This window comes from Chiloscyllium plagiosum, unplaced genomic scaffold, assembly GCF_037043375.1.
Source record: "Chiloscyllium plagiosum isolate Xiang-an unplaced genomic scaffold, Cpla_swu_hap1 HiC_scaffold_4, whole genome shotgun sequence".
NCBI lineage: Eukaryota > Metazoa > Chordata > Chondrichthyes > Orectolobiformes > Hemiscylliidae > Chiloscyllium > Chiloscyllium plagiosum.
In genome coordinates this window covers 20,085,884-20,112,936 of record NW_028270142.1, presented here as the reverse complement: position 1 = coordinate 20,112,936, position 27,053 = coordinate 20,085,884, and the positions used below count along the sequence as shown (strand labels likewise).

General features: G+C 41.3%; 1 protein-coding gene across 6 annotated transcripts in view; it reads left to right on the top strand.

Moving 5' to 3' along the window:
• Nucleotides 1–27,053, top strand: part of LOC122549360 (lethal(3)malignant brain tumor-like protein 4) — a 312,681-nt gene that overhangs the window by 142,110 nt on the left and 143,518 nt on the right. For all 6 annotated transcript variants that reach the window (XM_043689041.2, XM_087986018.1, XM_087986019.1 and 3 more), the window contains 3 exons: nt 2,489–2,574; nt 9,447–9,557; nt 23,977–24,091. In XM_043689041.2, coding sequence (XP_043544976.2) covers nt 2,489–2,574; nt 9,447–9,557; nt 23,977–24,091 — 312 coding nt within the window. The remainder of the gene's footprint in view (nt 1–2,488; nt 2,575–9,446; nt 9,558–23,976; nt 24,092–27,053) is intronic.

Genomic DNA, 27,053 nt, shown 5'->3' with positions numbered 1-27,053 from the left:
TTGTTTTAGTCAGCTCCAACTAAATTTCTCCTAATACTGGTTTTAATTATTTAATGAAAAATCATGAATGCAATTCATCAGTAAATATGAAGAATATTGTATTTGATATTCATGTTTAAAATGGTGAAATAAAATCTAATTGTGGGTTTTCTTATTGTATTAAGTCCATTGCCATTTGTAGTAGCTTCATAAGTTAACTGTTGGATTAGTAGACTTTTACCTCAATTCACTAAACCGACTGAACTCTTGCAAGACTTGCTTGTAACTTCTTCAAATGTTGCATCATACACACTATAATACATTTGATCAGTTTTATGGAATGGGGCGGCACGGTGGCACAGTGGTTAGCACTGCTGCCTCACAGCGCCAGAGACCCAGGTTCAGTTCCTGCCTCAGGCAACTGCCTGTGTGGAGTTTGCGCATTCTCCCCGTGCCTGCGTGGGTTTCCTCCAGGTGCTCCGGTTTTCTCCACAATCCAAAGATGTGCAGGTTAGGTGAATTGGCCATGCTAAATTGCCCATAGTGTTAGGTAAAGGGGTAAATATAGGGGAATGGGTCTGGGTGGGTTGCTCTTCGGAGGGTCGATGTGGAATTGTTGGGCCAAAGGGCCTGTTTCCACACTGTAAGTAATCTAATCTAATCTAAACACCTTCTCTGTGTTGTGCATGTTTAGCTTAGTATAACACTAATGCTTCAGCACAACTTCTTGAGCTGAACTCTGACATGAGCCTTGGCTCAGGGGTAACACTTTCACCTCACGACACAACACAATCCAGGATGAAACGTCAGTGTAATATTGAGTGAGGGCTGTATTGTCAAACATGATGTCTTTCAGATGCACTGTTAAAATAAGGCTCGGTCTGCCCCTCCCATGGACACAAAAAAAATCCACAGTACTATTCCAAGGAGAGCAGGAAATACACCTTTACTTCTGGCCAACAATTATTCCTAAAATCAGGAAAAATAGCTTGGAAAAGAAAGAGGCGTGAAGTTGCCTTGTTAGGAGAGGAGGTGCCCTTTTGCTCCTTCTGACCCACAAAGTGAGTTTGAATTTGGTTCACATGTGCTTCCCAGTTAAAATGGCATTGCAGCGCTAATGATTTTATCCTTTCACAACGTGGAATCAGAAGCAAAATACAAGCAATGTTAATAGGTCAGGCAATGTCCATTTAGCTGGTTAGATGTCCAACTTTAGAGAGGCACGATCATGCTCGGTGCACCATCATAGATTCAAGCGGTTGTGTCCAATTCTCCACTTGCACACATCCATAAGAGTGAAATTTAGAATCTAGTGATACCCTCTCAACCTTGTACACTCAAGCAGCTTGTCCACACCTTTTACCTCATTTCAGAATAGTTTGTGATTCCTTCCAAATTAGAATATTTTGTCTAATGGAGGTAATTGGGATCAGCAGAAACCTATATCTAGGTAGCCCACTTTCTTTAAAATGTGTTGCTGGAGAAGCGCAGCAGATCAGGCAGGATCAAAGGAACAGGTGAATTGACGTTTTGGGCATAAGCCCTTCCTCAGGAATCTGAAGAAGGGCTTATTCCTGAAACGTCGATTCCAGCATCTGCAGTCCTCACTTTCTCCTAGCCCACTTTCTTTCTTCAGTGTTGTTAATTTTATTTATAAATGACCTATTTGCATATTGTTTCCATCAGCTGAACAGCTTCTGGTATATTTGGTGTCAGCAACTGCACAGAAGTGAAGGACTTTGGCAATGAATTTGTACCTTGATTGTGTTAAAAGAATAATGTAGAATTATCTTGTCTTAATTTAAAAAAAACCACAACATACAGGAGCATGTTTTTATGAAAAATAGACATAAGTTTAGTCAGAACTGTAAAGATAAAGGGAATGTGGCAGATGTTGTAAATGTACATTTTCAAAGGGGTTATGAAAATATGTGTTAAGCAAAGTGAAGCTCAATGCATATAATAGATATAGAAACCCTAGAGCAATCTGGTATTTATCACAGCCTTGTTTGTGGGATATTAGTGCATGGAAATTGATTAAAATCAGTGATAACATTTAGAAATAATTAATTGGGTGTGTTAATCTGGCATCTTCAAAAACCATTTCAAAATGCATATCCTCTTTGATGTCTTTGGTTACTTTTCTATAGTTTCCATTGCTATCGTATGAAGCACCATACAATGGTTTGTTATATGAAATGTGCTCTCAACTAGAGGAACATGGCTGAGAAAATATGCTTTGCTTTACTTGACCTACTTTAAATAGTAAGCTAAATTTCATTGCAGTAATGTAATGGTTTTATGCAATGAAATATAGCTTTTCTCTCTCTCTCTCAAGCTGATATGCTAAACTCTTGGATTTATCAATTTAACATGTTGGATAATGTTTGAAATGCAAAACTGAGCTTGACCGTTTAGTAATCTGTGTAGAGACAGTTGCATTTTCTACGTGTTTTGACCTTGAATATGTTATTCCAGATCAGTATAATTGGCAAACCTTTTATTCCAGGATATTCTGATGCAGAAAATTTTTCCTGGAAGAAATATTTGGAGGAGATGGGTGCTACCTCTGCTCCAGCTCGTGCTTTCAAAGTGGTACGTCGTTGTTCTTGCAACTATCCACTCCTGATATTGTAAGGTCGCATTAAATAACAAGTTGTATTGTTTTTATGAACTCATGCAAATGATTTCAAATCATTGCAAATAATCTAAAACATAAGTTATAAACATGTTCTGATTGTTCAAGTTTGAAATTTTCCCCATTATGACAATTCTTTTTGATGTTTATAAAGTCATCCATTGTAATAGTTGTTTTGTGATTCATTGCACAATTGAAATATATATCACTGGCAATAATTATGCTACCTGAAGTACCACAGACCAAGGCTATGATCTATCAGGATGTTTTGTTCACTGTATTTAAAAATATTCCCAATTTACTAGTCATAGGCAGACGATTCTGAAGTGCTTTGTAACTAAGAGCTAAATACATATTAGCACACCTCTCCGTTTTTGCAAATAGTAAAATATTCCTGTGATTGTTTCTGCATTTAACAATGGGTAATTTTGCAGCAATGAACAAGGGTGTTCCAGAAGTAATTCTAGAGATAGTTCAGGTAATATACCTCAAACTGCATAAAGCTTCAAGTTGTGGCTCTCTTAGAGACTACAAGAGAATTATAGACAGCAGAGACTGTCTTCATTCACCTATCAAAGAAAACAATGTGTTGTTCTTTCTCCAAATCATCATACTCAGTCTTAATTGTTCAGAAAAGTTTTGACTCTGCTTGCAGATTTTCTTATGTATTTCTGACTCTGTGTGGCAATGTTCTTCATATCAGTTGTTCCCCTCATCAGTTTAACTTGTGTTTCTTGTTGTAGTAACTTCAATCATAGAAGAACAACAGTGTTTGCCAGCTCTTTTGAAGAGCAAACCAGTTAATCCAATCTTCCCTCTTTCATTATATCTGTGTTTTATTTTTGATCCTTTAAGTATTTCTCCAATACCCTTTTTCAAGTTTACAACTAAATCTGTTTACAGCATCTTTTAAGGCAGCACATTTGAGATCTTATATAATTGTAAAAGTAAATTCCATCATCTGGCCCATGTTTCTTTTGCCAATCATCTTAAAACTCATCTTATCTTTTCAGACAGGATCAATCCCAGTGTCTCCCATCTATTCACACAAACTGTAATCCCCCATTCACAATGTAAATTTTTACTTGACCCTATCCATGATTTTCTGAAAGTGTGGTACATAGAATTGCACACCGTACTCTCGTTGGTTATGAAAGTGTTTTCTTCTTGTTTAAAATAAGTAGTCACCTTTTTGTGCTTTATATCTCTGTGAATATAACATCACCAACTTACGTTGTCTTAAACTTGCACTGTAGTTCAGCCTATTGCTAGTTTATTTTTCCTGACTCAATGATTTTAGCTATTTTATGCTGCATGTACCCTTGCATGTCCTTTAACTTCACCTTTTATAATTTCCATAATAATAATCATATGTGTGGAACTAATTCTTTCCTTCTCTTATGTAGAGTCTCTTCTTTATTGCCATTTATTACTCAATCCTCTGTTCATTTACACATTTATTTTAATCATTACTGTTATCGCTTTCTGCTTATTACTTCCAGATTAGCTAGTCCCTTCTTTAATATCAAATTTTACTGAAGCTGAAATTAGAAAAAAGAGTTTGTCCAACACCTTGGTTACACTATTCAGATTAGAAGGAGAATATTGGACCTTCTTTCACTAGGAGTAAATATTGTAGCCAACAGACAATATGAGCACCAAAGTAAGTTTACACACAATGTTTTAAATGGAAGGTTTCCCTTCAATCCAGACTGAACAAATGGCATCTTTGCGTGATGCTGTTCTGTGTTTGCTATTTTCTTGTGGGCGTTGAATGATGGAAATCTCGTGAAACTCCTGGAATCATGGATGAGGCCAATTTCTTTTCTTTTTGTGGCTGAACCAAGTAATTGCACAAAATGTATGCTACTGCTATCTTTTAAAGGAGTGCAAATTATCCCATTTTAAACCTAAGGAAATAACCTATCAGCGTTCTCTTTCCAGATTTCCAGTGGAAATCCTTGAGAAACAGTGTTAGTGCTGTTTTTCCATGATTCCTACGACAGAAATGTAGTTGGAAGTCTTTGATATAAGATGATGGAGTAACTAATAAAACCTGGTATTTAGAACATAGAACATTACAGCGCAGTACAGGCCCTTCGGCCCTCGATGTTGCGCCGACCTGCCATACCAATCTGAAGCCCATCTAACCTACACTATTCCATGTATGTCCATATCCTTGTCCAATGACAACTTAAATGTACTTAAAGTTGGTGAATCTACTACCATTGCAGGCAAAGCATTCCATTCTCTGAGCAAAGAAACTACCCTGACTATATCTATCACCCCTCAATTTAAAGCTATGCCCCCTCATGCTCGCCGTCAACATACTTGGAAAAAGGCGGTACACCACTAGTAACGGGACTCCATCAACCACACCCTCTGTCTTCTTTCAGCAAGCCAATTACTGATCCAAACTGCTCTATCTCCCACAATCCCATACCTCCGCATTTTGTACAATAGCCTACTGTGGGGAACCTTATCGAATGCTTTGCTGAAATCCATGTCCACCACATCAACCTGTTTACTCTCATCCACCAGTTTGGTCACCTTCTCAAAGAACTCAATAAGATTTGTGAGGCACGACCTACCCTTCACAAAACCGTGCTGACTATCCCTAATCAAATTATTCTTTTCTAGATGATTATAAATCCCATCTCTTATAATCTTTTCCAACACTTTACCGACAACTGAAGTAAGGCTCACTGGTCTATAATTACCTGGGTTGTCTCTATTCCCCTTCTTGAACAGGGGAACCACATTTGCTATCCTCCAGTCTTCTGGCACTATTCCTGTAGACAATGACGATTTAAAGATCAATGCCAAAGACTCGGCAATCTCCTCCCTGGCTTCCCAGGGGATCCTAGGATAAATCCCATCCGGCCCAGGGGACTTATCTGTTTTCACACTCTGCAGGATTTCTAATACCTCTTCCTTGTGAACCTCAATCACACCTAGTCTAGTAGCCTGTATCTCAGTATTCTCCTCGACAACATTGTCATTTTCCAGAGTGAATACTGTAATACTTTAAAATTGCTTCAAACTCGGTGACTTTGAAATTCTCATTGAGTTCTGTAAAAACCTGTCTTGTTCATTCATGTCCCTGAAGGAAGGAAATGTACCAATCTTACCTGTTGTGGCCTGGACGTGACTCCAAGCCCACAACAGTATTGCTAAATCTTAACCACTCTCTGAAATAGTCAAGTAAGCCACTCAGTGATACTAAAGCCCCTGAGTTTTTGGTGGGGTTCCACCCGATATGTAGTAGGCTACATAGGCCGGCTAATCTGTGCCCAGCAGATTTGTAAAATAGGACAAGATATTGCAGATTGCTGAGTTTGGGTGCGTTGCTGGTTCAAGATTTTCTCAACTGTATTTTGTCTTTGCCTCCGATATGCATTTTCTTTCGAAGGCCGCTGCACTGGTTTTATTTGGTGAGACCAGGTGCAGTGATCCTGGATGAGTTTCCTCCAGGTCTCTGGATCAATGTAAAGAATCCGAAAGCAAAGATTTCCAGTGTCTTTGATGTTTTTCATAGAATATGAGAAGTAGAGGACCCTAACCCATTCAGCCCTTCGAACCTGCTCCACCATTCGATATGATCATGGCTGATCATCCAACTTTGTACTCTGTTCCGGCTTTCTCCCTATTCATTTGTTGGAATTCCATGATAGACCCAACTCTCACTGACTGTCTCAATACTGTGTATATGTTCAGCAAGCCAAGTCAGGTAAGCACCTCAGTGTATGGTAATTTTCCTGCCACCTCATCTTCAGGACTTTCTGAAGTATGTCTAAGTGAAAGTAATTTGGTTTCTTAGAATGACATTGGTACACAGTCCAAGTCGTACATACATAGTCTGGCGTGGGCAGGATTATTTCTATGCAGACAAGATAGATGAAGTTATCTACCATTGATAAGCCCTGGTCATGAATTAAGACATTGCACTTGAGATTGAATTTCCCTGGAACAGGCTGATTATGATGCCTCAGTTTTGTGCCAATTGTTAGGTTGAAATTGACACATTGGGGAATGAAGTTGGTACTGCAGATGCTGGAGATTAAAGTCAGGATTAGAGTGGTGCTGAAAAGCACAGCAGGTCAGGCAGCATCCGAGGAACAGGAAAATTGACGTTTCAGGCAAAAGCCGTTCCTAATGAAGGGCATTTGCCTGAAACGTCGATTTTCCTGCTCCTCGGATGCTGCCTGACCTGCTGTGCTTTTCGAGAACCATTCTAATCTTGACATTGGGGAATGAGCCCATGTAACATTGCATATTCAGTTCTGAACGACACCTACTGCACAATTATCAGCAAACAGAGACTGTAAAGTATGGCCGTGGAGACTTCAATCTTTGTCAGGAGTCATCTGCAAATGAACAGCTGCCCAACCACTCAGTTTCTGATTTTGATGCCAAGATTGCAATTGGAAGACACTGGAGAGCGTTATCACTCTCACACTGCCCTGTTTAATTCCATTAATGTCAGGAAATAGGTCAGAAAACTTGTCATCATCCAGGATACATGAATATGTCATAGTGATGAATTTCCATTACAGTTCCAAAGCTCTTAACAGTTGATTCTATCAAAGGCCTTGATCCGGTCAAAAACACAATGGAGAGATCAATGTTCTTTCCTTGGCATTTTTCTGGATGCTGTCTGATTGCGTACTTTCCATTGTTCATTTCCGAAACAACACTCTGACAGCAGATCCTAGTTGTAATGTTGCACTAAGCAGTTTTGGGAGAATTTGTAATGAACCAGTAGACCCTCAGCTTTACAGACACTTGTGTGGTTTGCAGATGACTGGAGTTGCCATCTTTTCTGATTCAGCCAAATTTCTATGAACATGAAGCAGACTTGTGGATGTTTCAGTAAGCATCATGCTTAGTGATGACCTGTCATTGAGGTAATTCAATGAATGATCATCCTTCTGGGATCATCATCTTGTTTTTGCAGGATCAACCTTGGTGCTTGTTAGAGCTGGGACCAAGGGACATCAGAGCAGTAGTGTGTGCTGGATCCTGAACGGTCACCCAATCAGACTTGATGTAGTTTTTTTTTTCTCTACACTAGTGTCTCTTAAGTTCCTCTGAGTGAAATTCCTTCTTGACTGCTTGTTTGAATCTTGAGATATGAATTTCTTGTGGACTGTCATGCCCTGAGGGATTCCCGGGGGAGAGGCATTATTGTTTAACTTTGAGATGCTAAGGTAGTCAGCACAACTCATGGCTTTTGTTACAGGTATATCCTCCCTGTCCCTCTTTCTGATGATGACATAGTCTATTTGATGCAAGCCCATAGAACAAAGACACATCTTGTCATCAGGGAGGTGTAAAACCATGTTTATCAATTAAGAGCTCATTCTCAGGGCACTTGTCCAGCAAGAGCAGGACATTGCAATTGTGTTACATGATTAGTTTGTCTGACGTTAACACAGCAGCAAGGGGAAAGTGAGGACTGCAGATGATGGAGATCAGAGTCAATCGATGTTTCAGGCATAAGCCTGATTCCTGATGGAGGGTTTATGCCCAAAACATCGATTCTCCTGCTCCTCAGATACTGCCTGAGCTGCTGTGCTTTTCCAGCACCACACTCTCGACTCTGATCTCCAGCATCTGCAGACCTCACATTCTCCTGGTGCTATAGAGGCATTACTGCCTCAGACATGTCTGCCCAGACTGACCATTGTTGATCTCACCAAAGTTGTCTCCTGGCTCTTTTAGCATCAAGCATCAGGCGACTGAGACATGGTGAGGGTGTCTGCTTCAGATGCTGTCCTGCATCTTTGCAGCATTGTACTTGGAGTACCAGAACCCCACAATGACAGTCATCATTCCCTTGATCTCTGTATACATTCTTTTCAAACCATGAAATCGTGAGGTCCAGGTCACGATCCTTCTTTTGATCCCCCAGCTTGACGCTGATTTTCAGTTATATATTGTGTTTGGTTTCATGGACCAGTTTGCCAACACTGTTGCGCTAAGTCAACAGGAGACTGCTGATGGAAGAAATCCTGGAATTAGGCATCCCTATCCTTGTCCATACCAATCTACTGTGAGTGAGTATAGCTGTGCCTCTGGAATTCTCGAGATGAGATCCCAGGTGCTCAAATACAAAATACCATGGATGCTGGAACTTTGAAATAAAAATAAGAAATGCTAGAAATTCTCAGTTTGTCTGGGGCCTGTGAAGAGAAGAGCAGAGGTAATGTTTCAGCTCATTGAACTGTCATCTCAACTGGTCATTTGATTTGAGTCATTCACTCTGCTTTCCTCTCACCTACTGCTTCCTGCTGCGTGTTCCAGTTTTCTGCCTCGCTGTTCAGCTTCCCACTGAATTACCTTTTGTGAAAATATATGATTATATCATAATGTATATGTTGAGTATCACGTCTGTGAAAGTATATTATCAGCCACAATTGTATATTAGATCAATATTATTTTGAATGCAGATAAAATCAAATTTATGGTTAACTTCCCGTTTCAGGTTCCCAGTTTATTCTCAAAGTGTCAAAAATCAGTGGTTTTCCTAATCAGCACTTTGATTTGATTTGTTGCCTCGGATTTGTATATATTTCTATCTGGCCTTAAATCCCTGGTAAAATCTTGTTAGTGTAAATTTTAGATTTATTGTGGTTTGAAAAAGTTGTTATAAAGTTGATGTTTTTCATGCCATTAGTTTGTGGCTTTATTCATATCACAGTCAAAAATACTTTGTATTGGTCAATGATTATTTACCCTACATATCGGCATGGAATCTTAGTCATCAAGTTTTAACAATAGGTGTTTAGCAGTAAATGACCATCACTCTTGAATTTCCATCCCACAGAGGCCCCCGCATGGTTTCCAGTTGAATATGAAGCTTGAAGCTGTTGACAGACGAAACCCAATGTTGATTCGAGTTGCCACAGTTGTAGATGTTGATGATCAAAGGATAAAGGTATTCATTTTTGGAGATTCTCATTGCTGTTTTTAGCTATTCAAAATGTCTTGCTGAGGTTTCTAATTCCTTTGACACAACCAAGCTAGATGTGGAGGTGCTGGTGTTGGACTGGAGTGGACCAAGTCAGAAGTCACACATCACCAGGTTAATGTCCAACAGGTTTACTGGAAATCACAAGCTTTCTGAGCACTGCTCCTTGGTCAGGTGACTGTTGGACTATAACCTGGTGTTGTGTAACAGCATACCTACACAGGTTTTCTGGCTATCCCAATCTCTGGATCGTATTATCACAACTAAGTTTAATTTAAATCTTGCTGATGGGGCTTAGCGATTACTATTAACTTTGCTAGCTTGCTAATTATCCTTCAAACTAGATGGGGATGTCTTCTCCTAAATTCAGATTGTCCATACTGTACTCGAATATAGCTGGTCAATCATAAATTCCTGTTTTCATATTGCATTTTTCACAAACATCTCAAAGCTTTTTTTTTAACAACAAATGATGTACTTTAGAAATGTAGTCACTATGGTAGTGTGGGAACTACAGCAAAGCAGGCTCCCATAAACAGCCATGTGTTAATGACCACATAATCTGTTTTTACGATGTTGGTGGAGGCATAAGTGTTGGCAACGACACTGGGGTTAACTCACTCACTCTTCAAAATGTTAGTGATGTGCATACCCCATGATCAAATCATTGCAAAGGCACCATCGTGAGTCTGTCCAAATAGTTTGGGCAAAGCTCTCAGAATTTCATTGTCTCACATTGATTAGATTACAGTGTGGAAACAGGCCCTTCGACCCAACAAGTCCACACCGACCTGCCGAAGCGAAACCCACCCATACCCCTACATTTACCCCTTATCTAACACTACGGGCAATTTAGTATGGCCAATTCACCTGACCCTGCACATCTTTGGACTGTGGGAGGAAACCGGAGCACCCGGAGGAAACCCACGCAGACACGGGGAGAACGTGCAAACTCCACACAGTCAGTCGCCTGAGGCGGGAATTGAACCCGGGTCTCTGGCGCTGTGAGGCAGCAGTGCTAACCACTGTGCCACCGTGCCGCCCACGGTGGGCGGCACGGTGGCACAGTGGTTAGCACTGCTGCCTCACAGCGCCAGAGACCCGGGTTCAATTCCCGACTCAGGCGACTGACTGTGTGGAGTTTGCACATTCTCCCCGTGTCTGCGTGGGTTTCCTCCGGGTGCTCCGGTTTCCTCCCACAGTCACAAAGATGTGCAGGGTCAGGTGAATTGGCAATGCTAAATTGCCCGTAGTGTTAGGTTAAAGGGGTAAATGTAGGGGTATGGGTGGGTTGCGCTTCGGCGGGTCGGTGTGGACTTGTTGGGCCGAAGGGCCTGTTTCCACACTGTAAGTAATCTAATCTAATCTAAACATTGCTAACTGTCTGTGTGCTGTAGTTCACAAGATTCAGTAATTTGTCTCTTTATGATGTAATGAACATTATATTTTCCATTCTGATTAGGCATGCAGTTTACCAAAATATCATTTAATGACTGACAGAGCAACCAAGCATTCACAGGGTATGGCTGACTATAAGCATTCTTATAGTCCTGCAAGGGTTATGTAGCAGAACATATAACCCAGCGAGAAAGGCAGGCACGGGAACAGCAAAAAGCCCCAACAAATATTTCACTAAAATATGTTGCTGTTTGAGCCATTGCACTATTAGCAATTAAATTTTCAACATTTTAAAAACGACGGACATCTTAAACAGAAAACTGAATGGATTTTAGATATATTTGTGTCAGCTTGCTGTTCCCGTGCCTGCCTTTCTCGGTGGGTTATATGTTCTGCTACATAACCCTTGCATTCTACACATAGCAATGCTTGCCTCTCCTCCATCATTTGATACATTTAAAGCTGAGATACATTTCTCAGGGAACATGGCGATCAGGTGAAAAAGTGGATCAAAGACCAATGATCAGCCTTGATTATACTACGTGGTGGAACAGGCTCGATGGAATGTGTAGTTTACTTCTAATTTGTATGTTTTTTGTGTCATTATGTACACATGGACTTGTTCTGTCTTGTTTCTGCATCAAGCCTTCAGTTTGGAGTGCCATTGACTAGTTCAAGGCTCGGGTCATTTGCCTCTTGATGGCAATTCCTCCACCAAAGATTCCACTGTATCCAAAATCATGGTCACTTTCTGGAGGTGGTCGGATTCATGCAGTCTCCGAACACTTGGTGCTGACAATTCATGAGCACTACTGTCTTCTATTATTACAATAGCCAGGTTCAACGTATGGCCTGGTGTATTGTGAATCATAAATGTTGGAATCGTAGAGCTGTAGTCAATATACTCTGGATCTAAGGATCCCTTGTTAAACCAAAGAGAGGTGTATGTAACAAATAAGAGAGATGAAGCAAATAATTCATTTTGATAGGCTGTCATGATTAGGAGCACATTGTGGATGGCTATGAGGTCATTCACTGAAAGGCAGAATCTGCCATAAATACTGAACCTGAAGCTGCCATGTATGATTGTAGCTTACTGTTTTCTATGTAGGAGCCTGTTGCCAAGCTACTATTGTGACATCAACCGTAGGAGATGTCGTCATTCTCCCTTTAAGATTTCTGAAGAAGGGCTTATGCCCGAAACATCGATTCTCCTGTTCCCTGGATGCTGCCTGACTTGCTGCGCTTTTCCAGCAACACATTTTCAGCTCCCTTTAAGAATCGCAAAATAGTTAAGGTGTAAAAGAAGCCCATCATGTCTGCACCAACTCTCAGCATCTTGATTTGGGCTGAGGAGTGGCAGATGGAGTTTAATTTGGATCAATGCAAGGTATTTCACTTTTGGGAAAGCAAAAAAGGTCATGATGTACACAGTTAATGTAGGGTCCTGAGTAGTGTTGTCAAACAGAGAGGTTCAGATACATAATTCTTTGAACATTGCGTCACTGGTAGACAAGATGGTTAAGAAGATGTTTGGCATGCTTGCCCTCGTTACTCATACCCTTGAGTATTGGAGTTGGGACGTCATGTTGAGGTTGTTCAGGATGTTGGTGAGGCCACAATTGGAGTACTGTGTACAGTACTAGTTGCCCTGTGTTAGGAAAGATATTATTAAATTAGAGGGGTACAGAAAAGATTTGCCAGAATGTTGCCAGGACTAGAAGGTTCTGAGTTGTAAGGAGAGGCTGAATATGCTGGGACTTCATTCACTGGAGCATAGGAGATTGAGGGCTGACATTATAGTGGTTTATAAAATCATGGGGGCCATAGATAAAGTGAATAACAAAAGACTTTTCCCTGTGGTGGGTGAGTTCAAAACTAGGGGGCATATTTTTATGGTGAGAGGGAAAAGATTTAAAAGGGACCCACGGGGCAACATTTTCACACGGAGGATGGTTTGTATCTGCCATGAAGTGCCAGAGGGATAGGTAGGTGCAGGTACAGTTACAAGACATTTGGACAGGTACATGAATAGGAAAGGTTTAGAGGAATATAGGTCCATTGCAGTCAAGTGGGTCTACTTTAATTTGGGAAACTTGGTCAGCATAGTCGAGTTGGAGTGAAGGAACTGTTTCCTTGATGTATGAGTCTATAACTCCATGACTGTATGGTTTATGTGCAAAAGCTCTTGCTTTATCCCGATAACCCTGCACTTCATTCTGATTTAAATAATAATTCAGTGTTCTCTCAAATGTCTCAGTTCACACATATAGGCAGTCCATTCCAAATCCAGACAATTTGCTCCATGAAAAATAAATTCACCAGTTCGAACACACAAGTACTCAATAGATAGAGACTTCATTGCACACTTGCATGCATCCTTGGTATGTAGCCTTGGGCTACCCTCCAGCTACTTCACTATAGAGAAAATATTGGGTGTGCAACCTGTTTTCAATCCTGTGGATGTGCCTGGCCTATCGAAGTTACCAATCTTCAATAAAATGACATGCATACAGCAGACCTAGTTATATGGAATGGAAAGCACAGCTTTTGTAGGAATGTTTCTGTCGCCTTTTGTTTCTACATTGTGAGGCCAATTTGGCATAACCTCAATGTGTAAAGTATTGCAAATTAATTAGTACATTTAATGATAGCCATAAGCATGAGCAAAGAATGACATCAATATGTATTAAAGAATTATGTCTGCACTTAATGTCAATTGTTACAACACACAGCATTAATAGATGTTTGGTTCAGCTATGATTTGAGCTCTGAGTTGAATTAGAACATGAACCACAGTTAATCAATTAAATCAAGATACAATTCTGTTCACTTTACACACAAAATTCTTGCCATCATGTGTTGGCATGTGCATTGCTGTACCAAGATGAAATGCTGTGGTGTAGCCTGGTTAAAACTAAATATAATGTTTCACTTTATTTACCTTTTGTTACGTATTGCAAGAGTTTATTGGCAAGAAAAGATTATCCTTGAATACTTAACCATTCAATTTTCCTCTTCTTTGCATATGGTAAATACTCTTGCATTAGATACCTCATGAGGTATTTGCTAATCAAGATCAAATAAAACAAAGGAACTTAGAATTCCTTCCACTTTTTATGCACTTTTTCTAAGAGTGTGGTAAGAGGACCTTGTTCTAATCTCCGTCCGTACCGTTCTGAAACTGTTTTCAGGGGTTTGGACCACATTGTGAAATTGTATCAATCTCATTGTGAAGAATATGTACAACCTCTGCAAGTCTGACCTTGCCCATTGCGGAGTTTTAAGAGCAAATTGCAATTCAAGTGCATAAAAAAGGAAGAGAAAGCTAAAGTAACTGTTGTTCCCTTAAAGGCAGAGTCATGAAAATTTATGGGAATGAGGAAATACCAGAAACTTTGAAAGACATTCTGTCTGTTTTCACAGTAGAAGATGCGATTAGTTTAAAATGGCATGGTTGGCAGAGACATGGTGGGCTGAAGGGTGTTGAGCTGTTCTTTGGTCTATGTTTTAATTTCGAATTATAAATCTGAATTGGAGGTTAACCAAAGGACTAAATCTGCTCCTCGGATGCTGCCTGAACTGCTGTACTCTTGCAGCACCATTAATCCAGAATCTGGTTTCCAGCATCTGCAGTCATTGTTTTTACCTAATAAGAGTAGGCAGCTTAATGTAATTTGTATCAAAGAAAAGCATTCTGAGAGAAACTTAAAGGATCCTGCAAGAGAGAGCTACAGTACCAGTGATATTCCAGTGAAAGGTTTGTCATGCTGAGAAGTTACACTTTGCCATTGGATATAATTTTGCTGCTGCAGATGCCATAATGTCTGCTGGATGTCCATTGCTGAGCTAGTGAATTTGTTCCAGTTCTAATCCACCTAAAAAGGTATTATTGCCTCTCACCACAAGAATCCAAAGTGGGAAGACTTAATGTTCATAAGGACTAAGCCATGGTCATTCCTACCAGTATTGTCATGGACAGATCCATCTATAAAGATTACTAAGGGGGACATCAGTTAGCTTTTTTCCTCAAGTTGACTTTTTCAACATCTTGTGTGAGAACCTACTTTAGCAGCTTTGTCATCTGTCAAAACAGTTTCATCACCAATCCACTCTTGATGATAGAATCTGAACTCCCTGATCCAGAGAACATTTGTTGTCCTTGCTACCCTCAATGCTACTTCCAAATGGCACTTAGCATGGATTGAATATTGATTCAACAGCTGAGAGTGACAACAATCAAGAGGGTGTTTCCTTGCCCATGCTTAATCCAATGCCATGAGACACCATTATGTTCAGAGTCAATGTTGAGGATTACCAAGACCACTCCATCATGACTATTGGTGTTTTGCTTCCACTTTTGAGGCAATCCTACCATTGGACATGACATGCCTGGAGATAGTGATGGAGCATTTGTGACATGGGCTGAGAGGTATGATTCTGTGTATATGATCATTACTTTTTTGATTTGTCTGTAGTATAGCTCTTCAAATTTTAGTACTTATACTCATAAATGTGATGGAATACACCCACACTTGCCTAGATATAGAACATAGAACATTACAGCGCAGTACAGGCCCTTCGGCCCTCGATGTTGCGCTGACCTGTCATACTAATCTGAAGTCCATCCCACCTACACTATTCCATGTATGCCCATTTGCCTGTCCAATGACCACTTAAATGCACTTAAACTTGGCGAATCTACTACTGATGCAGGCAAAGCATTTCACACCCTTACTACTCTGAGTAAAGAAACTACCTCTGACATCTGTCTTATACCTATCTCCCCTCACTTTAAAGTTGTGTCCCCTCGTGTTTGCCATCCCCATACTTGGAAAAAGGCTCTCCCTGTCCACCCTGTATAACCCTCTGATTACCTTGTATGTCTTGATGAGTGCAGCCCCAACAATACTCAAGCTTGACACCATCCAGGACAAAGCAGCCCGCTCCATTGGCACTGCATCCACAAGCATCCATTCCCTCCACCACCGATATTCAGTAGCAGCAGTGTGTACTATCTACAAGGTGCACTGCAGAAAGTCACCAAAGATCCTCAGACAGCACCTTCCATACCACGATCACTTCCATCTGAAGGGACAGGAGCAGCAGATATATGGGGATATCACTAACCTAGAAATTTCTCTCGAAGCTTCTCACCATCCTGGCTTGGAACTGTATCACCATTCCATCATGGTCACTAGGTCAATATTCTGGAATTCCCTCCCTCATGGCATTGTGAGTCAACCCACAGCAGGTGGACAGCAGCTGTTCAAGGAGGCAGCTCACCATCAACACCTCAAGGACAGCTAGGGACGGGCAATAAATGCTGGCCAATGATGCCCATGTCCCAAAAATGAATAAATAAGAAAAAAATTAGAAATCTGGGACACGTGCACCCAATCATGTTTGAGGGCCACTGCTTGGTTCTAGTTCTAATTAGGTTTGTGAGCTGTTGACAGTAGTGGATGTGTGTGGAGATAGTGCTGCCACTTGCTGTCTGGAGTTTTGACAAAATCAATCAATGTGGACATTGACAGAACTGATAGGTTCTGGAAGGTGTGAGTAAGCAAACAATAATATTATGATTCCAGGTTAGCAGTAGCCATGTTATGACACCAGATGAAGCACTGCTGATATCCTGGCCTGAAGTTGAGAGCTCTTTTTTTTAAAAAAAGTAGGCTTTCTTTTGTTGGTGACCTTTTGGGGTCTCTATAAATGTATGTTCTCTGCCATGTTTGAAAGCTTGACCATATAGCAGGCCTGAGAACACTGCTTTGTTAGCTGAAGACACCCAATGCGTGTTTCTCATGGACACCAGGAAATTGACAGCTTCGACTTGCACCTTTGGCAGGTTTCCGGGGTTCAGAATTTGGAATACCTCTGGAACACCACTGCCCAAAAGGCACCCTCCGAACACTAAATGTCATTCAGAAATCAGACACAGACCAGATTTTCCCCATTGTTTAGAAATCTCAAGATATTTTTCTGACGTTTCTTTTGTCAGAGCATCGCACTGATTAACTAAACCTCAGTTTCTTGATGCTGTGGTTGCCACTTGCCAAGAATTCTGTTGATTTGTTTTAATGAGTTTAAACGTGACAGTTGAGTTGGATCTTGAAATATCATATATTTAAACAAAACTTATGAAAATCCGCCAAGGAATACAAATGGACTTTGTTTTTACAATTAATTACATTTGCAAATTTTCACCTTCCAAAAATGGTGAATTATGTGTTGCTTTGAGAATCTGCTGACACCTGATCATGAGTAGAATTTTTTTTCTCAGTTGTTTTAACAAGTTTCATCATGTTGTAACTTTTGTAGATAATAGTTCGCCTGAAATAGCAACCTTAAAAATAAAGCCGTGAAAATTGATTGCATCCTAATATAACGGCCTGGATTTAGGAGTCATTGGTAAAGGAATGCTGCCCATCATTCATTGGGCTTACAAGTGTTTCCAGGTCAGTAGAGGATCAACTTGTGATCTCTCTCAGAGATCATTTTTCAGACTACTCAAAGGATTGAAGTACCCTCACTTAAGACAGACAGGATTGGATTTTACATGCCCAAAACAGGGCCAAGCTGATAAATAAACTGAGTGGTGCAGGCAGAAGTTCAACTTCCTATTTCCCCCAGCAGCCATTTTGCAGGATGTGAGAACGAGGGCCAGCAAGGAAACAGCTCTACTCCTGTCCCAAGCTAAATCCTGTGGGACTTTTACCAAGAAGTCGGACAGCAAAGTCCCAGTTTTTGCATGGAAACTGGTAGTTCCAGTCTGGTTTAGTTCTCAATAACAGTGAGCACTGGCAGCTCCCACTTAACTCTTGATGCAAAATCTGAGTAAATACTGACTTTTTCCGGATTGATCTCTTAATAGCTTCTAATTTGTGAGATTAGTGGAGCACTTTTTTGAGTGGACACTTTAATGGTGTGATAGCTCACTGGCCCACTTTCATTCTTGATCTGGCTAAGGCCATATTCAGAAGGAATGGCCAACCTGCTAATTCAACTGATGCCATACAAATGCACATTCTATAATGTGTTCGAGATAGTTATTCTCATTTTGGAATAGAATTAAATGAAGCCTGCTCTGTGTCCTGTCTATCTACATTTACCTTTCAGTTTGAAAGGGAATGAAAAACAAGTTACTGATTGTGTTCTTGTGGTCAGGAGGAGAAGGGCCTCCCAATTGGCGGACGGACTTCTCTCCCTCGTCTGGATTCCCCTTGCACTTTCCTCCAGCCAGGTGGATCATGAACAAATTACTAAAGTGCTGTCTGAATTTCAGTACTGGCACGATGTTTGTCAGCATATGTCCCAAGGACTGGCAGATCAAATCAGCCTTTGGCTGTCTGTAACAAGTAAGATATTAATCCTACTCAACCAGCCCACACTTGGAAAACTCAAAAGCACCATCAGACTTGCGATGTGATGTGCTGAATTAGGCTGACAACCAGTGTTCCCTGTAAGGTTAGCAGTCTTGCAGCCATGGGGCTGTAGGCAGCCAAGTGACATACTGATGTGGTCCCCAGCATTGACTTTGGGTTCTCAAAGCTGCGACTGTGCAAGGACTGTGCAAAGTTCATGCAGTAACAGGAAAAACGAGAGGCATCGTAGCTAATAACCAATTTAGATTGTCAGTGAAGCTCACAGTGCAGCATTATGCACACTGGAAATTACATTTGTTAATTTTTCTGTTTTCACATATGCAGATACTGCACCTGTTTCAACTCAACAAGCTAGGTGATGGCCATTCTCTGGTTAATTTCTAAAGGCAATAGATTAGAGTCAACCTGCATCTAACTGGGGCATTCTCTAGCAACACCACCATCAATCAATGTCCACTTGCGAACCGACTAGCACTGTCCTCTCCCACAATATACATGTTCTTTTCCCTTTTCATTGGTATTTTTGTCTTAATGAGTGTACAACAGAAAGCTTCAACAAAGCATTTCATCAATACATCGAAAGTTCTGTTCCACTAAACTACTCAAGGTAATCTTCTGAATTTGGTGTGTTAAATATGAACAAATGAAACTTTGTTGGATAACAAAAATATGTTGAAAGATTTGCTTGCAGACAGGCAATGGCTATTATTTGAACAAAAGTTACATGGTCATAATAAATCTATTCCTCAAATATGCAAACAATCAATGGGAAAGCGAAATCAACTGTGGCTAACAAAAGAAGTTAATGATTGCAAGTCAAAGGAGATAGTTGATAAGGATACTGGAAAAAATGGTAAGCTGGAGGATTGGGAGCAATTTAGAATTCAGCAGGGGTGAACATGAAACTGATATAGGAATGAAATCTAGCAAGAACCAAAGACAAACTGAAATCTTTAGGTATTTGAAAAGGAAAAGATTAGCTCAGACAAACATGCACACATTGCATGTGGAAATAGTAGAACTTGTAGTGGAAAACAAGGAAATGGCAGAGAAACTGAACAATGACTTTGTGCCTGTCATCACAGAAGAAGATATAGCCAATCGCCCAGAAGTACTGGACAGTCACAGGACTTGTGACATTGAAGATGAAAAGTAATTAGCATCAAAAAAGAGTTAGTACTTGAAACATTAACTGAATTGAAGGTTGATAAATCCCCTGGAGCAGATGAGTTTCATCTCACAGTATTGAAGAAGCTGGCTAGGGAGATAATGGATGTATTGTTGGTTATATTCCAAGATTTTATAATTATGGCAAGGTTCCTAAAGACTAGAAAATAGCAAATGCAATACCACTATTTAATAAAAGAGGAAGGGGGGAGAATGGAAAACTACAGACTTGTTAATTTGATTTCCACGTAGGAAGATGTTTGAATCCCTTAAAGTCTGAGATAACTAGGCACCTAGGAAAAAAATATAAAACTTGACCATCAACATGGATTTAGAGAAGGGAGATTATGTTTAACAAATAAATGTTTGAAGGTGCTACTTGTCTTACAGATAAAGGAAAAACTGTGAATCTCGTGTGTTGGGATTTTAGAAGAATTTTGATAAGATTCAATGCAGGAAGCTCATAAACGAAATTAGAGTACATTGGATCGAAAGTAATGTACAGGTTTGTGTTAAGAATCAGTTAGCAAGAAAGAGTGTTGGAATAAATGGGTCATTCTCTGGCAACAGGCTGCTACTGGGGGTAGGACAAGGATTGGTGATAGGTCTACAGTTGCTCACAACACATTCAATGACTTGGCTATTGGGAGCAGTTGGACTTGCAATTTTTCTGACAATACAAAACTCAGTGGGAATGTACGTTGTGAGAAAGATACAAGGAGGCTTCAAGAGGATTTAGAGCTGAAAATGTGTTGCTGGAAAAGCGCAGCAGGTCAGGCAGCATCCAGGGAACAGGAGAATCGACGTTCCGGGCATAAGCCCTTCTTCAGGAATGGCAGGAGGTAGAAGCGGGCGGTGCGGGGTTGTGGGACTATGAGGTTGGAGGCGGTGGATGGGAGATCCCCCGAGGTGATGAGGTTATGGACGGTCTGGGAGATGATGGTTTGGTGGTGGGGGGTGGGGTCATGGTCAAGGGGGCAGTAGGAGGCGGTATCTGCGAGCTGGCGTGTGGCCTCAGCGGTGTAGAGGTCGGTGCGCCAAACTACTACCGCGCCTCCCTTGTCTGCTGGTTAGATAGTGAGGTTGGGGTTGGAGTGGAGGGCTGCACGTTCCGAGGGTGAGAGGTTGGAGTGGGTGAGAGGGGTGGGGGAGTTCAGGTGGCGGTTAATATCGCGGCGGCAGTTGGCTATGAAGAGGTCGAGGGCAGGTAGGAGGCCAGCACGGGGTGTCGAGGTGGATGGGGTGTGTTGGAGGCGGGAGAAGGGGTCGTCAGAGGGTGGGCGAGAGTCTTGGTTAAAGAAGTAGGCACGGAGGCGAAGGCGGCGCAAGAATTGTTCGATGTCACGCCGCGTGTTGAACTCATTAATCCGAGAGCATAGGGGAATGAAGGTGAGGCCTCTGCTGAGGACTGATCTTTCATCCTCAGAGAGGGGTAGGTCTGGAGGGATAGTGAAAACACGGCAGGGCTGGGAGCTAGGACCTGGTGTGGGGCTGGAGCTGGGTGTGGGGGCGGGGTTAGGTCTGGGGGCGGGGATGGGGATCGGCGTGGGGGCGGGGTTGGGCGTGGTGATGGCGATAGGCGAAGGGGCGGGGTTAGACGTGGTGACGGAAATAGGCGTGGGGGCAGGGTTAGGCATGCAGTCGGAGATCGGCGAAGGGGCGGGGTTAGGCATGGTGACGGAACTCGCCGGGGGGGTGGGGTTAGGCCTGGGGGCGGAGACACATGCGGCGTTGTGGGCGTGTAGGTTAGTGACGTCACTGGGGGCGGAAGTGACTGCGGCGACCACAGAGACAGAGGTATTCCCCATAGCCGCGGAGGTCGCGAATCTGTCGGCGATTGTCTTCATGGCGATCGCGGAGGCGGTTGTCTGGGCGGCGATCGCGGAGGCGGTTGTTTGGGCGGCGATCGCGGAGGCTGCGAGGTCGGTGGGGGCGGAAGTGACGTCATCGTCGTCATCGGCGGCAGCTATTGCCGCGGGCGATGTAGCGGCCGCGTGTGTAATGGCGCCAGACTGATTTCGGAGGCCGATGGAAGATTCTGGAACAGTTGAGGAATCCGGAGTGTGGGGGTAAGTACATGAAAGTTTTTGGTACTTACTGTCTTTGACTCCTGAAGAAGGGCTTATGCCCGAAACGTCGATTCTCCTGTTCCCTGGATGCTGCCTGACCTGCTGCGCTTTTCCAGCAACACATTTTAAGCTCTGATCTCCAGCATCTGCAGACCTCACTTTCTCCTTCAAGAGGATTTAAACAGGTGAAACAAATAAGCTAGAACATGCCAAATGGAATGTAATGTGAATGAATTATCTCTTTTGATAGAAAAATCAAAAGTCAGAATATTTCTTAAATGATGACAGAGTAGACAATGTTACCAGTCAGAGATACTTAGGTGTTATTGTTTGGGAGTCACTATATATACACTAGAAATGTATATATACAGAGAAAAGATGTCATGCTGAGTTATATGGAGACTTGTTGAGAGCACAACTGAAATGTTGGTGTCCTTATCTAAGGAAGGATGTACTTGCCAAAGGAAGAGTGCAATGGAGGTTCACTAGACTAATTTCTGGGATGATGGGATTGTATTATGAGGAAAGATTGACCCATTTTTGTGTGTCTGCCATATCCAAAATTTCAAAGAATAATGTCATTGAAATGTGCAAAATTCTTAGAGCACATGACAAGCTGGATGTGGATGGAATGTTTCCCCTGACTGGTCAGTCAAGAACCAGTGAACATAAACCTAGAATAAGGGGTCTGGTGCTTGAGACCAATATGAGAGGAAATTATTTTCACAATGTGTGTGTATTGAAGCTTTGGAATTCTCTTCCCAACACGGCTGTGGAAGCTCAGTCAATGAGAACATTCAACACAGAAATTAACTGATTTCTGAATATAAGTGAAATTGGGATATAGAGATGATGCAGGAAAGATGCAACGAGGAGAGGACGAACCATGATTTAATTGAATGGTGGAGCAGGTCTACAGGCTGAAAATGGGTTGGCATCTGAAAGATGTTTCAACTGCTATTTTTTACTTGTTATAAGTTCGTGCCTTGCTCAGCCAAGTACTGGAGAGCCATCCATTGCACATAATAATTGCTTCAGGTCAACAGTGGTCTGCTTTATCAGAATTCTTAGGGATGTGTGACCCTCACTGGATGAATGCTGTGCATGGGTTGGGAATTGGGTCATTTCAGAGAGTAGCATGATTGCCCAGTGGCCACTTCTTATGTTGGTTTAGCCACTGAAATAAAACCACAGAGAGTTCCTGTGGAACAAATGCATTTCTACTGCTAATAATCTGTGTGTACATTGAAGAAATCAAATCTGCTTTGAATGAGATGTATGGCAGTGTTCATCGTGTCATTGTGCATTGCTGCACCATGGCGAACCCTACATTCCTTGCAGACTTTTGAGTGTGCTTTAAATTTTGAGTGACTCTGAAACTGGGACAATTAATGTGTAAATGTCTGTCTTGAGCACAGAACTGAGAATCTGGAAGATAGGACTTAGGAGATGGAAAGGTCTTGGGAAAAAGAAGGAGCGCTTCATCAAAACCTAATGCTATTGAACTGTTTCCCTGGATTTTTCACCTCCACCCATACTTTTTTGTCTGTGTGTATATATCCAGGGAAGTTTTAAAGGGGGTTAGAATTTAAATAGTAGAGTTGCATGTTGTTATTTCATAGTTAATTGCCTGTGGTTGGAATTCACTTGTAATAAATAGTTGTTCTTGGTGAGTACAGAAACTTACAGAGCGTTTTTTGTTTATCTGAGTCTATCAAACAATTAACTTGGAGGCTTTGATTAAATCTTTAACTTTTGACATGACCCTGGAATATGTGGAGCTCAAGTATGAGCACATTTTTCCAAGTGGATCATGCCACAACTGTGAAATAGCCAATATTCTCGACAATGGAAAGTGATAGACAGCAGTGAAGGCTGTGTGCCAGACTCCAAAGGGATGAATGTGGGGTCCCATGGCCAGGATAGTGACATTGAACTAGTTTCAGGAAAAAGTTAAGGAACTTGATTTTCCTGATTATTGAACCTTGTTGCTCAGGGATTGAGATGGACAGTGCCAGAGGAAGGGTGCTGTTGGGACAGACAGATATCCTGCATGCCCCACAATGAAGGACAAATATCAGAGATACACCCTCTTTGTTGCATTGCTCACCTGTCCCACAGTTATTGGATCTGATGGATCTACACGGTTGGTGGAGGAGAGGGGAATGGTAGCACCAATGGAATTTAGCCCCAGTAAGTAGAATTGCCACTGTTTTCCATTGTTGATTGATAAATATCTTAGCAGATGGTTGCCTGCTTAATGTTATTAAGATTTTAACAAACTTTTATGTCCTAAAAATCCCATTTTTCTCAAAAATGCAGTAGAAGTTAAAGGTTGAATGTATTTTCCTTGTTTTCTTTCAGGTCCATTTTGATGGGTGGAGCCATACTTATGATCTTTGGTTTGATGCAGATCACCACGATATTCACCCTGCTGGGTGGTGTGCCAAGACAGGTCACCCATTGCAACCACCACTTTGTAAGAGCTTCAAAAAAAATACTTTAAATTACATTTCCCTTCATGTTTAGAGGTAAAACTATGTTTTGAACAATGCAAAAGAAACAAATCTTTTTGTAAAATAATTCATAATGTTTTATTGAAGATGATAGAGTACCAGGTTGTTAAACCTCACATATCAGTTATGGGAACTGACTACCCATGACTGTCTAGCTTGGCTTCCCAGCTGTGGAAATGTAGAAAGTTACTAGAAATGGGAGCTATAAGTTGATCTCAACTGCATTTTACTCAAATACTTCACCTGCATGCTAGCTTCTTCAAAATATTACAAACCTCTTGGGTTTGAGGTGACTGCCTTCAAAAGACCTGGTGTCCACGATATCCTGGTTCTGTAAAGATGAAGAATTTTGCAGGAACTTTTGCTTTTTCTTGCAGCTGGTCTAAGGAGGAAGCATCCTTGGGTACACGCATACCAAATTCTCTATTTTTTCTAGTTACACGTTTCTGGTTCCTCGCGATCAATGTAAATGCAGACCCTACCCAAACAGGGTTATCATTAAACACATGAGAGACAATCTGCCAAGTTTCCTCTAGTCTCTTGGTGATTCCATTGTGTACACATTGCAATCAAGTTAACTTTGACAGATTTCAGATGTTCCTTTTGTGACATGGAGTCTATTATTCAATGCCTTCACATGGAATTTACTTACTTGCTTCAATTTGTCTTGAAAATCTGTAGATGTTCAGTTATCTCTTTCTTTAAGACTGTCCTGCAGTGAATAGAATTTGAGCTCCTGAGTGCAATCACAATCTCAGCATTTAGCCCTATATTTTAAGTAAGTACATTGAAAATTTCCATTAATGTTTAATATTCTGCAAGCACTGTTTTCTTCATGGTGAGACTCCTCTTGAATCATGAAATGTATGTAGTCTTGTAAATGTGCAATTTTCTGCCACTGTTTGGGTTCCATGACATGTGTAGCTCCTCGGAAGAAGACTCACCCGAATCACATCATTCAAAATGGTTCATCTTGGTATTCATTTTCAGTGTTTGCTCTCTCTGACTTAAAAACAGAATCCGGCCTCTTTACCCTTTGAGAAGCACCATTCAGATGTGGTTGTGGTTTCGCTCTATTTTCCCGTCTGTATACCATAACCCTTCTCTGTCAAGCATTTATCTATCTCAGGCTTGAATACATTTAAGAACCCAGACTCCATTACATTCAGCAGAAGAGAATTCCATACTTTAGCAACACTGAGAGGGAAAAAAAATCAATTTTGTCTTGAAAGGGAGACCTCTTATTTTTCAGCTATGTCCCCTAGTTTTAGCTCCCCCTGCAACACTGCCCACAGGAAATTGTTTTCAGGTGTACCCACAATCCAATTCTTTTAAGATCTTACATTCTTCAATAAAATCACCCCTCATTCTTCTTGCAACAGTGGGAGGCCTAACCTGTTTAACAGTTACACACAAGGTAAGTCCTTCATGCTGGGGATGAGTCATGTAAAACTTCTCTGGACTGCTTTTGAAGCAATTTTTATTTCAAATCAAGTGATCAAAACAGGTCTTGTTCCATCAATACCTTGCACAGCTGCAGTAAAATCACCCTTTTTTTATATTCCATTTCGTTTGCAATAAACTACAAAGTTCCATGTGCCTTCCTAATATTTCTTGTGTCTACATGCTAACTTTTTAATGATGAATGTAGAATGATACCCAGTTCCCTCTCAACCACCAAGCCATGTGAGAACTCTATATTTAAATAGTGCACTGCTTTTCTGTTCTTCCTGCTAGATGGTTAAGTTTGCATTTATCCATGTGATACAATAATGGAGTGTAAATGATTGAGGACCTGGCACTGATCCCTGTGGCACCCCACTAGTTGCAGCTTGCCAACCTGAAAAAGACTGATTTATTCTGTTAGCTAATGTCTTTTTTATCTATAATATTACATTATACCATGTGTTCTTGTCTTTTACATTCAAACTCCTTGTAAAGATCCAAGTCTACCACATATATACATATACATATTTGGTTCCCATCAACTAGGAGACAGTGAGGTCTGCAGATGCTGGAGATCACAATTGAGTGTGTGTGTTGCTGGAAAAGCACAGCAGGTCAGGCAGCATCCGAGGACCAGGAAAATCGATGTTTTGGTCCGGAGCAAAATATTGATTTTCCTGCTCCTTGGATGCTGCCTGACCTGCTGTGCTTTTCCAGCAACACACACACTCAACTATATTTGGTTCCCCCCTACCTACTCTGAATGTGACAGCAGTTTAAAAAAAAACACAGTAGACTGGTTAAACATGATTTCCTCATCACAAAGCCATCTTAGCTTTGTTTGATTACGTCTTGATTTTTGATTTCCTGAATAATGGCTTCTAGAGCCTTCAGCTATGACAGATATTAGGCCAAGTGACCAATCGTTACCTGGTTTTTGCCTTTATCAGTTCTTGAATAAAAGCTGTTCGGTTTGCTATTTTCCATTCAGCTGGGACTCTTCCAGAATTCAAGGATTTTTGGAAGATTGAAATGAATGCATTTTCTATTTATGCCGCCATGGTTTTTTCTAAACCCTTTCTTGGAAACTTGGTCTTAGCACTTGATAATCTTTAGGTCCAGGAATTTTCTTCTGGCGATTGTCATTGTTTTACTGCGATTGCGTCCATAATGGTCACTAATCTCATTTCGTCTGGTGATCTCCCTCAACAGTCACCAAAGCTCATAGCCTTCTGACCCTGCAGAGTCCATGTTTCTACCTCCTTCACAAAATCCACAAACAGGACTGCTCAACAGAATTCATCCCTTCCTACCTTAACTTGATTTTCTTCATCTCTTGTCCACTCCCTTCCCACTTTCATTCATTTTTTTTTAGATTAGATTCCCTACAGTGTGGAAAAAGGCCCTTCGGCCCAACCAGTCCACACCGACCCTCCGAACAGGAACCCACCCAGACCCATTTCCCCTCTGACTAATGCA